At 45.8% G+C, this 17,397-nt stretch overlaps 1 protein-coding gene across 3 annotated transcripts in view; it reads right to left on the bottom strand.

Moving 5' to 3' along the window:
* Positions 1-629: 629 nt before the first annotated feature.
* Positions 630-17,397, bottom strand: part of LOC131752755 (RH-like protein) — a 41,182-nt gene continuing 24,414 nt past the window's right edge. For 2 of the 3 annotated variants that reach the window (XM_067014646.1, XM_067014639.1), the window contains 5 exons: positions 17,195-17,361; positions 12,302-12,435; positions 8,486-8,565; positions 5,297-5,370; positions 630-777 (listed from right to left, as the gene is read on the bottom strand). In XM_067014646.1, the coding sequence (XP_066870747.1) occupies positions 751-777; positions 5,297-5,370; positions 8,486-8,565; positions 12,302-12,435; positions 17,195-17,361 (482 nt within the window). In that variant the 3' untranslated portion in view covers positions 630-750. Of the gene's footprint in view, positions 778-5,296; positions 5,371-8,485; positions 8,566-12,301; positions 12,436-15,282; positions 15,421-17,194; positions 17,362-17,397 lie in introns of all 3 variants that reach the window. The other variant, XM_059057442.2, reaches the window with a different exon arrangement.

Raw genomic sequence — 17,397 nt, 5'->3', positions numbered from 1 at the left:
ACAATTTGAATGTTGCCTGGTCATCAACTATTCAAAGAAATGGCTGTGTTGCTATCATCTCACAGCAAATCACTCCTGGTGAGGTTTTAGATCCACAGGATGTGAGAAGTGGAGGCGATCTTAGCGGTTGAAGTTCTCCTTCTCTTCTTACAGATAAGGGAACCCAGACCATGGCAATTGAAATGATTTCCTCGAGGTCATAGAACTAGTTTTTAAATCTTGAGGCAGTGTATCTCCATGTTTGACCATGAATGTCTTCCCCACAGTTAACTTCAGGATATGCTCAGGGAGTAGGAACTCCTTGTAAAACCACTGGAATAAAAGCACAGTGTCTGCAAGGGCTAAATCTAAGTGAGTTCTTAGTTTTCCCCTGTTTTATATCATCTGCTTTGCTGATGTAGATAAGTTAACTGATAGCTTAATACTTTATTAAGCGCAAGAATGAATCTAGGAATTGTCAATAAAATTGAACCAAAACCTTAATTTTGTGAACTGTGTGTCTGCACCCAAGAAAATAATGATAGCATCATCTTTCATGAAACCAAACATAATTATTTAAAATTATTATAATATAAAATTATCCCTTATGTTTTTAGTATTTTATTTTTAATATCAAATCTATCTCTGACCTGTTTCGTTGTACATAAGGAGACTTTGCTGTAATGAGTGTTTGTCGCACACACAAAAAAATGGGCAACAGTGAAAAGAAGTTGTTTTCAAACAGGTCTTGTTTTTCTTGGATGCTTTCGCTTAATATCCAACAGCCAAATGTGGAAACTGTAAAAGGAAAGTAAACATTTTTTATTACAGATGAACCCTCATTATATGCTTAATATTGTACACATATTGATTCTGACTTGATCTTTTGAAACTTATGTTGCCCAAAATGTTGTTTCATCACAAAGGTCTTAGAAGTTCTTTCATAAAATCTGAATTGGAAGATCTTAGATAGCTAGATCTCATTTCATATAGCTCTTTACATGAATCATTAATGGTCACCTGGCTTTTGTTTGAAACCTCCAGTGACAGAAGACTCACTACCACATGAAGTAGTTTATTCCGTTTTGCAGACAGTTCAAATTGTTAGCAATTTATACTGCATCGCCCACTGGGCCTAGTTAAATTCTTTGGAGAAGCATAGAAAAAAATCTTTTCCCTCTTCTACATGACAGTCTCTCAAGTGTTTGAAGATTGTTCTTAGGTCTCCCTTGGGTCTTCTCTTCTGCAAGCTAAATAAATCGATCCTCAGTTCTTTGGTTGTGCCATATGGTACCCTGCCATACAACATCACTGCGTGTTGAGTAGCCTTGGATCACAGAATTCTAGAACCAGAAATCAGAGTAGCTAAAGTTTATGCGGTGTTTTCTATGGATCAGTGTGCTAACATTTCACACACGTTACCTCCCTTAAATCCTTCCAACAACCTAGTGAGATATCTCCATTTCAGAGATCACAGAGCTAGAGGTGGTAGAACCCAGGTCTGTCTGACTCCAGAACGTTGAATTTGATCTCATTTCACAAATGAAGGAACTGAGCCTCCCCTCCACCCCACAGAAGTAAAGTCACTTGCCCAGGGGCACCAGCCTGTGGTAGGTCAGCTAGGACTCAATTCAGATCTGCCTCCCAGATAAGGCTGTTTCCACTGGGCCTCTCCCAAAGGGGAGGAATCAGCAGGCTCCTGATCTGTTTTCCTACTTTGCTTTAAAAACTGGCTCTCCTCATTTTGGCAGAACGAGCATTTTTGGACCCTTACTGTGTGTCTAGAACATCTATTTTAAATCAGAAGCAGGGGTGACACCAGTGTGACAAGGCTATGCTGTTTTGCATAAAACAGCAAGAGGAAAACACATTTTGTCGTGTTTTTGTGCCAAAACAGGTGGTGTTTAAATTTCTTGGCAATACAATCATGTAAAAAATAAACTGCAAATACGTGTTCAGAAAGCAATGGATCATCCTGAGTATACTGCAGTCATTTCAGAATCCATCCTACATGCTTAATCCTGTCCTACTGCTCACCCCTGAAACATTAATTTTATGGCACCATTTCCCCACGTAAACCTTGGGAGCTTCCCATCGCCTGAAGGATGATTCAAGTGACTCTGCCCACCATTCATCCTCCTCTTCACCAACTCGCCCCTGAGCCAGTTGCTTCATGCTTCTCCTGTGTTTGCTCTCAGTCCTCCCCTTTCTTGGAATGTCTTTCACTTTCTGTCACTTAGCCACGTCCAGCAAATCCTGACCTCCCCAAGCTTGTGACCTCTGCCTCCGCTGGTTCAACTAGCAGCTACTGCCAGGGTTACTTATTTAGTACCTAATAGATAGAGCTGTGCATAGGTAACGATCCAGTTCTTCTAAGTGCTTAGACCCCTATTTTCTCTGTTTGCATCCACACAATAATCAGAACAGGGGCTTGTCCATGGGAGACTCGCAAAAAAAAGTTCCTTTCTTCATTTTAATAAATGGATGTCAGTGGGTCCTTGTGCCTTGGAAAGCATGAAATAAAAGCCACGGTTTAGGAAACTGAAATTAAAAGTTGAAAGAATTTATGCTCTTAGCGAAGGCAGAAGACATATGAAAAATTATAAATTGGATTTTTGTAAATCAGTATCTGGGTGAGGATCACTGTAATTTCCAGGAAGACAGAGGATTAGTACATGCAGGTCCTTAAGACCTAGAACTAAATTTTATTTAGATTTGTCTCCCCCGCTCTTCATACAATATTGATCACAGATAATATATTTATGGAATTAATAATGAGTGAATGAATGAGTACATCTTAATAAAATCATCCAAGGATGAGATGGGTGTTCCTGGGGGGTGGTGAGTGCCCCATCCCAGGAAGTGCTGAGCATGGTCTGGGCAACCAGTGAAGGAATGTCCCTTCCAACCCCCAGTAGTCTGCTTCTATGACATACAATAAAGGGCATTCCATAATGTTTAAAATGTCTTTTGGGATGGTTTACCAAAAAAAAAAAAAAAAAAAAAATCACCCCTGGATTTATCAGCTTTGGAAGTTTGTATTCTTGCTTTTTAAATGCAAGCTATAAGTGTTACACTGCTGAATAAATAGTTCTACTCAGCTGTCAAAAAAAAACATCAGAAAATGAGGGGAGAAATAACCATTCTCCAGTAGCTGCCCACAACACATACATGCTGTGTCTTTGGAGCCAAACAGACACCGATTCAAATTCCTCCTGTTCCATTTACTATCTCTGACATTTTGGACAAGTTACTCCTCATCTGCAGATGGGGAGACTTATTCTTACGCAGGGTTTTTGCGAGGATAAAATCAGATAATGTTGAAAAGCATCCAGCACAGAATCGGAAACAATAGGCTTGCAATAAATGATAGCTGTTAGGCTTACATGTTCCTTTGTGGTTGTCTAAACCCCTAGTAATAAACTTTCACATTCACATGGCAGTTTGCATTTTACATAATGTGGTCACATACGTTATGACCCCATTTGGTCTTCAAAACAATCCAGTGAGGTAGAACGAAGGTTACTGTTCTTATTTTACCAGTGAGAGAGGTCAAGGGTCTTGCCTACCTCAGACCTTGCAGAATGGTGACTAGAATCCAGGTCTTCTTGTTCCAGGGACACAATCTCCATTTCACCTGCTGCTGCAAGGGGCTAGTGTTGGGGGCGGGAGTCCGCAGACTTCCTTCATTCGTTCAGCAAGTATTTATTGCAACTCAAATAATTCAGCTGGATATTTGTCCTATTTGTGGTATCTCTCGTTGATGAGCAGAGTGCTTGGTATATAACAGTTGCTCAGTAAGCACTTGTGGAATGAATGGATGGATGGAGCCAGTTTTCTGAGTCCTTTCACTAGATTACCCTGCTTCTGCTAAAGGGGCAGGAACGCTTGCAGGGGACTGGGAGAGACTAGCTGTTGGGAGAAGCCATATAGAGAGAAGCTGGTGCAAGATGAGGCAGATTACACACAACAGCATGCATGACTCCCAGAATAATTACACTGAGCCAAAGAAGCCAGACGAAGAAGAGTACATGCCGTGTGCTTCCATTTATATAAAATTACAGAAAATGTAAGCTAATCTATAGGACAGAAAGCAGTGCCGTGGTGGCCTGGGGATGGAACAGGGTGGAGTCAGGAGGAAGCAGTTTCAAAGAGTCAGGAGGAAATGTTTGGTGGTGATGGATATGTTCTGACCTTTATTGCGGTCATGGTTTCATAGGTGTATAAACATGTTTAATGTATCAAAATGTATGCTTTAAATATGTGCAGTTCATTGTCAAGTATACCTCTAGAAAGCTGTTTCAAGAGGAAGAGGAGGAAAGAGAGCGCAGAGATGAAGGAAAGGGAGACGAGGTGGGTTTTCTCCCTAGGTTCTCTCTGCTTCGCCCCTACAGACACAAATGCCAAGGCCTATAGTAAGGCTGGTTCTCTGTCCCTTTAGTGGTCAGTATCTTGGCCTGCTGGGTGGAGAAAGGGTTGGCCTGGGACTCAGAAGGACTGCTTCCACTCACAAAGGCATGATGCTGGGCATTAGCCTGCCCTCTGTCGGCCCCCATTTCCCATTTATAACTTGGCAATGTGGGTCTCTGCCTGCCCAGCCAACCTCAGCATCAACTGGAAGATTACCTAAGGTGACACACATCAGAATGCTTTGTGAACGGTGAGTGTAGGTTAAAGGGAGGAGGGCAGCGGGGTTTCAGGGAATGAGCCCTGACCTCCTTTCTGGCCCAGTCATGACAACAAACACTACAGTGTCACACAGACCCTCAGCGGCAGCTGAGTTGTTTGAGCTTTACGTCCCCTGACTAAATAACCCCAGACACCTATGCTGCAAGTTTTCTCATGTCCACTAGCTCTAATTTCTTCAGCTGTGCCACTCACTCCCTGTGAGAACTTGGATACTCATGGCTCCACTTGGAGGTCTATCAAGTGAGGGGATTGGACTTGCTGGCCCCTGTGGTCCTTTCTGGCTCTTGCACTGCAGGATTCCATCACCTTCACGTCAAACTGTTCGCCTGCCCACTTTGGTGACTCCAGGTGGGGAGGAGACATGTGGCCAGTGACAGTTCTCGCATCCCTGACCCTCAGTGATTTTGAGGCATCAGGGAAATGGGAACATTTACTACCTCCTCACCCCCCCGCCACCAACACACACACACGCTCACACACGCACGCATGCACACACGCTCACACACACATCTTGGATTTGTTTGTTTGTTACTTTACTCTCATAAATGCCAAGTTAACATATATACCCAGGTATCTTTTTAAGTTCATTCACTCAAAACCTTAGACATTAATAGGTTAAAACTCTTACCTTCCAGAAAGTTTGGTCATTAAAATAGTTAACCACATGAGGTGACTTCCATATTTTGAGGTTTAAGAGCAAACCTGTTTAAATTCATAATTAAGTGTTACACACTTGGATGATTGCATTTGTTATCTCAAAATTAATCAAAATATTATAAGTCAACTATGGTGTCTCAACAGAAATCCTTTTTTCTTCCACAACCAGGAGATAGACAAATTGAAGCACTGTCCTTCCTGGACCAGCTTAATTAATTCTATAGACATCTTTCAAAAGGAACTGACAATAGCAATTACATCCAAAGGATTTAGGTTACGCAGGGAGGTATACGATAGTCATGGATTAACACACTTCCCAAGATGGAATAGAAGGACCCTGTTAGACGGTGCCCCACGTAAGAGCTGATCCATTTAAAATGCAAGAGCTACCATGGAGAGCAACTCAAATAGCCACCCCTGCAGGTCCATCCTCACTGGTTCCAATAAAGTCCCAGTGACCTCAGCTCAAGATTCCACTTGTTAGGAAAGTAGTTTATAACAACTTGCTTCTGTGCCTGTTCCTTTCACCCATCCCTCCTCCGTCCAGAGAGCTCGGGCCCTATGCCTTCCCCAGTCACTCAAAGTCTGCCAAATTTCCAGTACATAAAGTAGTGTTTACCTTTCATGTGAAGCAGGGAAATGCCATTGATAGGTTTATCTGTGTATTTTTAATGATGATCAGTCCCAATGTATTAAATAGTAAGATTAACAAGAGTAGGTGTGTGCTTATTCATATTTTCGTCTTATAGTGCGTGCCTTTAACTGATATTGGCATGTAGAGTGAAATCAGCACACCTCATTTAGCTAGAATTACTCAGAAATGATCCCTGTCGCCTACATATATTTTCCAGATAGCTGAGGCTTGCTCATCTGATGCAAATCCTCTAAAATTATTATATCTTCTTGTCTTATGAGACAACACTGAACACATTTAGACTTCAAAAAAAATCAGAACTGTTCCTAGGAACATCCTTTTATGAAATGTTCTCTGTAACGTGGAGAAGGGCTACAGCTGCTGAAGGTTACTGGCCTGTTCTCCAGCAGCCCAAAAGCTTCTCATGTTCTTGTGACTGGTTTTAGGAAATTCTCTTCTGCTAGGTTCTCTGCTTTCACTTCTAACTTCTACCAGGGTGCCTTGCCTCTAGAAACCTGTCCATGTCTAATCTGCTATTTCTAATCTGCCTGACCTGGGAAACCCCATAACTATGCTTGATAAGATGGTTTCTTTTTCCGCGGCATGCGGGATCTTCCCGGACCGGGGCACGAACCCATGTCCCCTGCATCGGCAGGCGGACCCCCAACCACTGCGCCACCAGGGAAGCCCAAGATGGTTTCTTAAATAAGTGTATATATTATAGATGGGCTCCACGGAACGGGGTCTCTTCACATGTAAAGTGCTTGGCTTTAGGGGGTCAATTTGTTGCCATCTTGGCCTCTTGGAGGCCTCTTTCCACTTCCATTGTCCAAGTGCTTTTTTATCACTGGCTCCCTCATGTGGAAAGCAACATGTGAAGAGGAAAGCTGGTTGGTCTTAACTCTTAAAGGAATAATAGGAGTGTCTTTCCTCTATTCTCTTTCTTGGCTTCAGTGAAGCATAGGAAGCCTCCACACGCTGGGGAGAGTGGTAAATGGTGTGAGAGGCCAGGTGTAGGGCTGCCAGATAAAATACAAGATGCTCAGTTACTTTTGAATTCCAAATTGGGTGCCTTGTGTTTTCACTTGCTAAATCTGGCAACCCTATTCAGGGTTGGACTGCCACCATGAATAGAATGTAAAGTGATGGCTAGAGACATTTTTCTTATCTGTATTTAATTAATCACCTCAGACTCTGTCGAAAGCTGAGGCCAATTGTTACGTTAAAACAATTCTAGCCAATCTCACTCTCTAAAACTCCAAACAGTACTTTCATACATGTTTTAGAGCTGAAAGGATGCCATATGTTTAGTTACTATAATCATTTCATTTTACAGAGAAGCCAGCCAATGCCCAAAGTGACATGCCCAAGATCACACAACTCCTCAGTGTCTACTTATGCTATTTTGTCTCTTATTTGGCATTCACTCCATGCTTAGAGATACAATATATGAAAGTTTAACCAATAAAAGCAGTTTGCTTGTAGAATAACAGTGAACAGTTCTGTACAGAAGGCATGTTTTCACCTAGCATGTAAGACTGGCAAATTGGTATGTCCCCAAGATTTTTTGCAGGTCTGTCATATTGCAGAAGCAAAAAAAACATCAATCCTCTGTTTATAGATCTCTAGTGCCTTCCCATCTCTCAGAATGATCTGGCTCCTTGCTACCACTCTATCCTCAACCTCTGCCACTCTCCCCATCACTCCATCCACATCAGCTACACTGACATCCTTGCTGTTCCCCAAACATGCAATGCATGCTCCTGCCTCAGTGCCTTTGCACTTGCTGTTCTTTTTCATGGAATGTTCTTCTCCCAAATAAACACATGGTATCTCCCTCGTTTTATGCATTCAAGTCCTTGCTTAAAAGTCAGCTTCTTAGATAGGCCTTCCTTACCACCCTTCTAAAAGAGCAGCCCACCTTCACAATAACTCTACGTTGCCCCTACCCTGATTTATTTCCCTTCATAGTGCTTATTACTATCTGATATAGCACATATTTATTTTATTTTATTTTATTTTATTTTATTTTATTTTTTTCTGTTTATGGTAAAAGCCCCCTCCCCATCTAGAATGTCAACTTGATGAGGCCAGGGAATTTGGTTGGTTTACTGCTGTATCCCAAGTACCTAAGAATAGTGCCTGGCTCATAGCAGATATTGAACAAATATTTGCTGAACAAAATAGTATTTAGATGTTCTCAGGGAGTAAAAGGTACACTCTGTAGCATAAGGGTCTCCTTGGTCTTCTGTGCAAATTTTGATGAAATCACCAGTCCTGGGCTCAAAAGGCTGCAGTGTCCAGGTGACTTCTGAGGACCTTTCCAACTATGAAAGTTTGTAATTCTGTGTTCCTTTATTTTTTAATCAAGGTCTGGGATCCTTGCCTCCTTTGGCTGGAGCTGAGGGGGTGGGTTCAGGGGGAAAGGGATGGGTACATACACACATCCAGGGATGGGGCAGGTGCAGTCTAGGCCCAGGCCCTGTGCCCTGGACAATGGTGGAAGAAGGGTGATCTCACACTGACCTGTCAGAAGACCAGATCCCACACCCATAATGATGGTGAAGCTGAATGCCCCCGAGTCGGTGAGTATCTGGTAGCCAAGCCTAGAAATGACAAAGCAGAGGTGGTCACATTTGGGCATCAGGCTGCAGAGGTCATTGGGGACAGAAAAGACTGCATCAGTAGTGATGCTGTCAGGAAGGGCCACCAGGAGAACAAATGTCCCCTCCCTAGGCAGTACATTCCTGTCATTCTCCCACAAAGCTATGCAGACCTGTAGAAGGGGAAGAAAGGATTTCAAAATCCTCTTTGGCTTACTTTAGTTCTCAGCCCCCATGAACGATGAACTAGACTAGAAGTCAGAAAACCCAAGTTCAAGTCCCAGTTCTGTCACTAGCTGCACGACCCTAGGCACTTGACCTCTCAGAGTCCTGAGTTTCCTCATTAGGCAATTAAAGGTGAAGGTTTTATTTCTATCAGGGCGAGATGGAGTACAGCTTGGCCATCAGACCCATCTCCCCTGCCTACCCCCTTGGACATACTTGCCTGTCCTCTCTCCTTCAAAGCAACCCCAGGGCTTCACTTTAAACTATTAAGTGGCCCTTGGAGGACACCTGTGTGACCTTGCAGTAGGCAAAAAGTTCTTAAACATGACACACCGGAGCTAAACATAGAGGGAACAATGATAAATTGGACTATGATAAAATTAAAAACTACTGTTCATCAAAAGATACCATTAAGAAAGTAAAAAATCGAGGGACTTCCCTGGTGGCACAGTGGCTAAGAGTCCACCTGCCAATGCAGGGGACATGGGTTCGAGCCCTGGTCCGGGAAGATCCCACATGCTGCGGAGCAACTAAACCCCTGCGCCACAAATACTGAGCCTGCGCTCTAGAGCCTGTGAGCCACAACTACTGAGCCCATGTGCCACAACTACTGAACCCCGTGCACCTAGAGGCCGTGCTCTGCAACAAGAGAAGCCACCGCAATGAGAAGCCTGCACACCACAACGAGGAATGGCCCCTGCCCACCGCAACTAGAGAAAGCCCGTGCACAGTAACAAAGACCCAACGCAGCCAAAAATAAATAAATTTATTTTTTAAAAATCCCACAATTTGTGAAAAATGCTCCATCCAGCCTCCAAGCACAGCATCTGACTCATTTACATCGGCTCATCCAAATAGGAAATCAACAAATATTGTTTGTGGAATGAATGTAAAGTCAACTGACTCATCCAATGACACAGAGCTAATAAAGCAGCTGATCCACACTTCCCAGAAAGCGCTCTGACTGCCAGCTCTGTCCTTTCCCCATCTTTCCACTACATCCAGATGCCCCTCCTACGGAGGCAGCAGCATCAGTAACCATCATAAAGAAAGGGGTCATGTATTGGGTGTTTACTGCATGCCAAGCACTGTCCTGAGCCCTTTAATTATTATATGTTGCTGAATCTTCACAGCAGCCCTAGGACATGGATCTTATTATCCTATTTTACAGATAGAAAACTGAGACTTAAAGAGAGTTTGAATACCATCCCTAAGGTCACATAACTGGTAAATGTGACCTTGGTCTGTTTGTCCCTGAAGCCTGCGCCCTTTACTTCCGGCAGAGACCAGAGGCCACCCTGAGAGGGGTCATTGCTGTCACTATGCCCTTCCCTTTGCCAGGTTCCCGCAGAGGAGAGAGGACTACTTCTTGCTCCTCGGCTGTCTCATCCTGATGAGACTTGACTTGCAGAGGGGTGCTGGAGCCAGCTCACACAGATACACAGGCCGATAGTTCTCAGCTCTTCTCAACTCCACGTTCAGGGGTGTTACCTTGATGGCTTGAAATTGGCCACGGGGAGAAATCAGCAAATGCTCTAAATCAGGGCTTTGTTTCCCTGGAGAGCCAGCTGTTAATCCTTTAGCAGCGCACTGCTGGTTGACAGTTTTGCTTTGGTTTTTTGGATTTTTTTTGTTTTTGGGGTTTTTTTTTGCTATAGGCCAATAGTTCTCAAACTTGAGCATGTATGAGAATCACACAGAGGACTCGTTAAAACAGACTGCTGGGCCTGCCCCCAGATTTCTAATTGTGTGGGTCTGGGGTGGAGTATGATTTGCATTTCAAACAAGTTCCCAGGTGATGCTGATGCTGTTGAGAGCCACTGTTCTAGGAGAGCCACAGAATCACAGAATTTGGGGGATGGAAGGGTAGGTGGTCCAGAAGTTCCAGGTCAGCAGCCCACGAGCAGAATTTGGCCCACACGATGTTTCTAATGATTTTGAATCTTTTGCCAATGCTTGGGAGAGTACATGCAAATCTCTGGATTTCTGACTTTTGAAAAGTCATTAGATCTGGCAACACTTATCCTGGGACCCTGCATGGTATTAGCTGCCTGGCACCGAAGAGCAAATGCCCATAGTTTCCTCCCCTCACCGATCTCAGTTTTAACCTTACCTGCCTGGTCCCTACAGGTATTTGAGTGTAGGACCCTGCTAGATCAACACCTCATTTTACAGAGGGGAACTCAGGAGCCCAGAGAGAGGAAAAAGCTCTGCTGAGAGTCGCACAGCTATTGAAACAGTGGCAGGCACATCATTGGAGTCCATTACAGAGATGCACCGCTTCACACAGACCATCCCCTCCCCACCCCCAAATGGGATCCTCCTCACCCCCAAGCAGCTCATGGAGGTATATCTTACCTGCTCATAGAGGATTCCTATAATTTGGGGCTATGGTCGTCTCTGTTGTTAGAACTGAGGGACGCAGACCTCCATGATTTCTTTGAGATACCTCCGCAACGATGAGCTCTCATCACCCACCGCGGGTGCTCACAACCTTTACAGCCAGGTTTCAGGCACATGACCATGGACAGCTAACTCCCCGGAAGTATCATGTCTTAGGAAAGCTAATAATACCTCACCAGGTGGTTGTGAGGATTGAATGAGATGATGACGTAATGATTTTAGCATAATGCCTAGCATTTAGAAAGCAGTCAATAAACAGTACTGATTGTCATCAGTAATATTATTATTGTTATCACTAACTCAGTTCATCTGGAAAAATCTATCCCTGTGCCCAAGTCACTCTTTCATTATATGTGAGTCACATTCAGAAGATAAAAAACTGTCCCCCACCACAAAAAAAAAAAAAAAAAAAGGAAAGAAACAAGAAGATAAACAACTTCCAGCAGGTGATGGTCAGGGTTCTGATCATTGCTGTCCATTGTTTGGGGGGCACAGGACCTGACTCTGGTCCAGAGACCCATGGTCCCACCTCACTGTGTGACCTTAGCCAAGCTCCTTCCCTCTCTGGGTCTCAGGGATGGGCTGTACTCAGCATTTTCCTACATTAACATATAAAATCCTCTTAACCACACAGTAACTGGCCTCAAGTAGCATCCAACACCCCTATGAGGGGAGGAATTATCATTATCTTCATTTACCATTGGGTGACAGAGGCTCAGAGAAGTTAGGTAGCATGGCCCAGCTAGTAAGAGGTCAAGACCCCACGGCACACTTCACCACAACCTAAACCACCAGGGACTGAAAAACAGGCTCAGTTGGCTTGAGCCTGATTGCCTGCTCTGCCTGCATTTGGGGAGGACTCAGGACTGTCTGCCTTTGCCCTGCACCTAAGCTGCCTGCTTTAGAAAGAAGTGGCCTGGACAGGTGATAAGTCCATACACAGTAGGGGCTGGGCAGAATTTCAGAGTAAATTGGCCAACGAATATTCACTGAGGCCTCTGACTGCCCGGCCCTGAACGTAACCCCCCACACCGCTGCCCCGGCCAAGGGCTCTGGGCACACTCTTTCCTGAGCTGGATGGGGTGATAAGGGGCTGAGCCAAGTGACCTACATGGAAATCTTGGTCCACTTGACCTGAAGCGCCATCAGCACAATGTTGGTGAGCCCTCCGAGTAGACCCGGCAAGCCAAAGGTATATTGCACACCATAGGTGTCATGGAGGTCCAGCATTCGTTGAAGACACACCTGGGGACAAACACCATTATCAGCAGATCTGCATGTGGGACTGATACTCCTTACCCACCCTTTCACAGACCCTTGACATCCGGGGCATCCAGGGGGTTGGGCATTAGGACTCAACTAAATAAGTGCTTCTCAGATTTGAATGTGCACTCACAGCACCTGGGGAGCTCATTAAAATGCAGAGTTGGGGCTTCCCTGATGGCACAGTGGTTGAGAGTCCGCCTGCCGATGCAGGGGACACGGGTTCGTGCCCCGGCCTGGGAGGATCCCACATGCCGCGGAGCAGCTGGGCCCGTGAGCCATGGCCGCTGAGCCTGCGCGTCCGGAGCCTGTGCTCCGCAACGGGAGAGGCCACAACAGTGAGAGGCCCGCGTACCACAATTTAAAAAAAAAAAAAAAAAAAAAAAATGCAGAGGTGGATTTAGTGGGTCTGGGGCCTGAGATTCTGCATTTCTAGCAAAGTCCCAGGTGACACCAATGCTGGTCCATTGTCCACACTACTCACATTTGGGGCTGATAATTCTGTGTTATGCTACGGGCCCTCCTGTGCACTATAGGAGGTTTAGCAGCGTCCCTGGCCTGTACCCTCTGGATGCCAGGAGCACCCCTCTCCCAAATGTGTCAACCAAAACTGTCTCCAGAGATTGTCAAATGTCCACAGGGGCCGATTGAGACCCACTGGTCTAGACCAAACCTAACTGCCATCCAAGATACTACATGGCTGATTAAAAGGAAAGAATCTGACCACACCTCTAGACGCCCAATCAGTACTCCTTCCATTTCATCACTTGGACTCCCAGATGGCCGGGAGCCAACAGATGTGGATACCAATGCAAATTAGATCAGGCTAGTTCCCTCCTTAGAATCCTCATTGTCTTGGGAATAAAAATTCAGACTCTTGGGACTTCTCTGGTAGCACAGTGGTTAAGACTCCACGCTCCCAATGCAGGGGGCCTGGGTTCAATCCCTGGTCAGGGAACTAGATCCCACATGCGTGCTGCAACTAAGAGTTGTCCTGCCACAACTAAAGAGCCAACTAAGGAGCACATGTGTCACAACTAAGGAGGCTGCCTGCCACAACTCAGGCCTGGTGCAACCAAATAAATAAATAAATAAAATATTTTTTTAAAAAAAATTCAGACTCTTGAACTCGCCCAGAAGGTATTCCTGAGCACCTGCCATCTCTCAAGGCTATGGTGAGAGGCACACTCCCTGATGAAATTTATGCTTCAGCCCAAAGAACATCCTTCCGTTTCCTGGTTGGGCCACATGCTCTTCTCGCCACTGAGCCTTTGAACACACTGTTCCTTCTGCCTGGAGTACATTTCTCACTTCTTTCCCTGGCTAATATTAGTTCTTTGTCAATGCTCGGGTGAGACATTCTCTGCTCTGGGAAGCATTTCCTGACCCATCTCAGGCCAGCTTAGATGTGCTCCAGTAGCAGTTAACACACTGTGTTGCATTATTTATCCATTTCCTTCACTACACTATAGCTTGGGAAACAGGATGACTGTTAAAACAAATGTGTTGAATGAATGAATGAATGAGTGAATGAATGAAAGAAAAAAAATCAGTGAATCATCTTTGACTCCTTCCCGCAGTGGTAGACTCAAGGAACCTGAGGCACAGAGAAAGTGACGAACACTGAGCCTCATGTTACTTGTGATACATGTTTATGGGCCACACCACGCGGCTTGTGGGATCTCAGTTCCCCAACCAGGGATTGAACCCGGGCCCTCGGCAGTGAAAGCTTGGAGTCCTAACCACTGGACCGCCAGGGAATTCCCGTGATACACGTTTTGCTGAATATGTCCTACTTTCATCAGAGGATCTCACAACCAGAGGAGATAAAAGACATGCGCTTCCACTCCAAAGATGAAAAGCAGACTACTCCGTCTATTGGTCAGATCGAACTGTTGGTAAGTTCTTCCTTATTTGGGATTGAAACTGCCTCCCTGAATATCCACGGTTCATCCAAGTTCATCTTCTTGTGTCACCCAAAAGTCTATTCCTTTTTCCTCCATCAGGGCTTCAAACCTCTGAAGATCTGTTGCTCCTAAATATTTCTCTTAGAAGTGTGTGATAACAAAACAGCTATAATGGAGCATTCTGATATTACCAGTATATGTTGAATATTGAAGGAAGAAAAATCCATCCACTTAGAAGAAGAACTAAATACTCAGAAGTGGACGTGACCTGGATTATCAGCCCCGCATCCCTCTTTTGAGTGCTGCCCTTCCCACCCCCATTCACATGGTTCATGGACAGCAGACTTGCATGTATCATGTGCCCTACCTCCCACCCAGCCAAAGATGGGCACATTATCCAAGTTAGACCAAGGAGCCTCTTCTCCAAAGAATTTGCAACTGGGGCCAAGAGATTTCACCTGGCTGCTTTCTTGAAGAGAAAGACAACATTCCACCATGTGGAGTAGGAGAAGAAGAAGGAAGTCTACAGAGTGAGAATAAAGCAGGTGTTCCGGAAAAGCAAAAAAAAGAAGAGCAGGGACTTCTTGGGTTCCCCACAAGACTCGCATCCCTGGTGCCAGCCATTCCTGGGGCTCCCAGCAGCATTCCTGTCCTTGGGTTCGGTGATACCCCAGTAGCCTTCTTACAAATCCCCCTTATTCCTGAGCAAGCTTGAATAGGTTCTGATACTTGGCTCCCCAGATCTTAACAAATGCACCATCCAACTTGGGTGGGTCCCTTACCCAAGCTCTGAAGCTAAACTGAGAAGGTGCCAACAGCTGCCTAATGCAGCCCTTGGCACTACAAGATGGCCCGCCATGTTCTAGGGGCCTGGACCCTGGTGGAAGCCAAAGCAGCAGGTGTTCGTTGCCCAGCTCCTTACCTGCAGGTACATGGCTCCCCAGATGGAGATCAGCCCAGCCACGAGACCCAGCACCATGGCAAGCCAAGGAGAAGGGATCAGGTAACAGGGGGCGCCCACAGCCACACCTCCTGCCAGCACCGCATTGTGGATGTGAGTCTGCAAAGGAATAGCTTGTGGGTGAATGAAATGACATAGAGAGGACAGCATCTCTCTAAGTTACTCGGTAAGCCGGTAGCAAGACGACAGTGTAACGTCTTCCCTGCTTCTCTGATCCTGAAACCGGCCCCTCCCCTCTGCTGAGAGTTCACCAACGGTCTTATCTCACCCCACTTCTCAGGCTCAGGGAGCAGTCACCCTGATTGGGAGTTATTTAGCCTAAAAGTGCAGTTACTCAGGAGCCTAGCCATGTTCACACTTAGCTGTGATGTGTCCTTGGGCGCTTAACCACTCAGTGCTTTAACTTTGTCACCAGAAGAATGGGGTTTTGATTGTATCTACTGAAATGGTTATTGAGAAAATTGAGTTACCATATATAAAACTCTGAGCCCAATGCCTGGCATAGAACATGAGTAAATGCCCCCAAAATATAAGCCATTATTATTGTTTTTTACTACTATTATTATTGGCTACTTGGTGCCTATGTCACCCTGTATTATTGGACCCCACCCAAGAAGCTGGCGCTTATTCCTGGGTCATGTTTCTTCTATGACCTACACTTCCTCTAGAACTGGGGCCTTGCCTCGCTCTTATGATACTACTCTCTGCCCCTCTCAATTCTACCCAGATCTTGGAGCTCAGGGCCCTGGGACCAGCTTCTGGGCTTCGCTGACCTGATGCCTACACCTGCCTCCCTGGATGTCACTACCTTGTCTGATCCTAGACTCCCTGTGACCATGGAGCTCCCCTGTGGGGACCCTTACCTCCCCCTTAGTGCTGTTAACCTGTCATTCTTGGCCATCTTCTCTCCCCTTCACCCCCGCCCCCTACCCACCCCCCCACCCCATCTGTCTAGACTTTCCCATCATGTCTGGCTGGCTGACCTCATGCCCTGATCATCATGGGACCTTGTTTTGTCTTTAGTCTACCACCTCACCCATCTCTCCCTCGAAAACTCACACACAGACTCGCAGCTACGTTGATAATAGCAGCTAATATTTGCCCAGCACTTATTCCACATGAAGCCCTTTAAATGCATCATCTCTCAATTCCCACTTTACATATGAGGCAGTTGAGACTCAAAACGTTTAAGTGGCTTGGCCAAGTTCAGATGGCTAGGGAAACAAAGTTCTTTACTTCTGATTACGTTTATTCCATTCTTGAAATTTCTTGGGGGAAGGGGAGAGGATGACTCACATTCTACCCCACTTTTTCTCTGCTGACTCTTGCTAATGGGAGCTGGCTTTAGTAACTAGCAGAAATGGGGTTCAGACTTGGGTTTGTTTGATGTCAAGCCTGATAGATTTAATCACTCCCCCCAGAGGGCCTTTGCTCATTTGACAGTCTCCTAGGTTCCAGGCCCATTTTGACAAGGCAGTGCTGATGGGCTGATGCCCCACAATGCTGCAGATAAGACCCCATCACCCGATATGCTCTTTTTTTTTTTTTTTTTTTTTTTTTTTTTGTGGTATGCTGGCCTCTCACTGTTGTGGTGTCTCCCGTCGCGGAGCACAGGCTCCGGACGCACAGGCTCAGCGGCCATGGCTCACGGGCCCAGCCGCTCCACGGCATGTGGGATCCTCCCGGACCGGGACACGAACCCGTGTCCCCTGCATTGGCAGGTGGACTCTCAACCACTGCACCACCAGGGAAGCCCCCGATATGCTCTTTCCTGACCTGTGGGGCTGGCACTGAGGCTGGCGGGTGGGGTGCGAATATGTGTGTCAGGCCTAGAAGACCCAAGTGCTGCCCAAGGGACAGCCCCCCTCCTCACCATGTTGATCTTCCCTTGAGGGTGAGCCAAGGCTGACACTGAGATGGCTGTCACCATGCTGACAGCAAGGGCGTAGTAGGTGTTGAACAAGGCCTTCTTTTTTTCGTCCGGAACGTCCAGCAGAGCGGAGTTGAAACTCGGCCAGAACATCCACAAGAAGAGGGTGCCTGGAGGCCAGAGAGGGTCAGTGGCGCCGGAACCAG

Source organism: Kogia breviceps, chromosome 1 (genome assembly GCF_026419965.1).
Source record: "Kogia breviceps isolate mKogBre1 chromosome 1, mKogBre1 haplotype 1, whole genome shotgun sequence".
In the NCBI taxonomy this organism is placed as follows: Eukaryota; Metazoa; Chordata; class Mammalia; order Artiodactyla; family Physeteridae; genus Kogia; species Kogia breviceps.
Note: the sequence above shows the minus strand (reverse complement) of the source record. Positions and strands in the feature narration are given on the sequence as shown.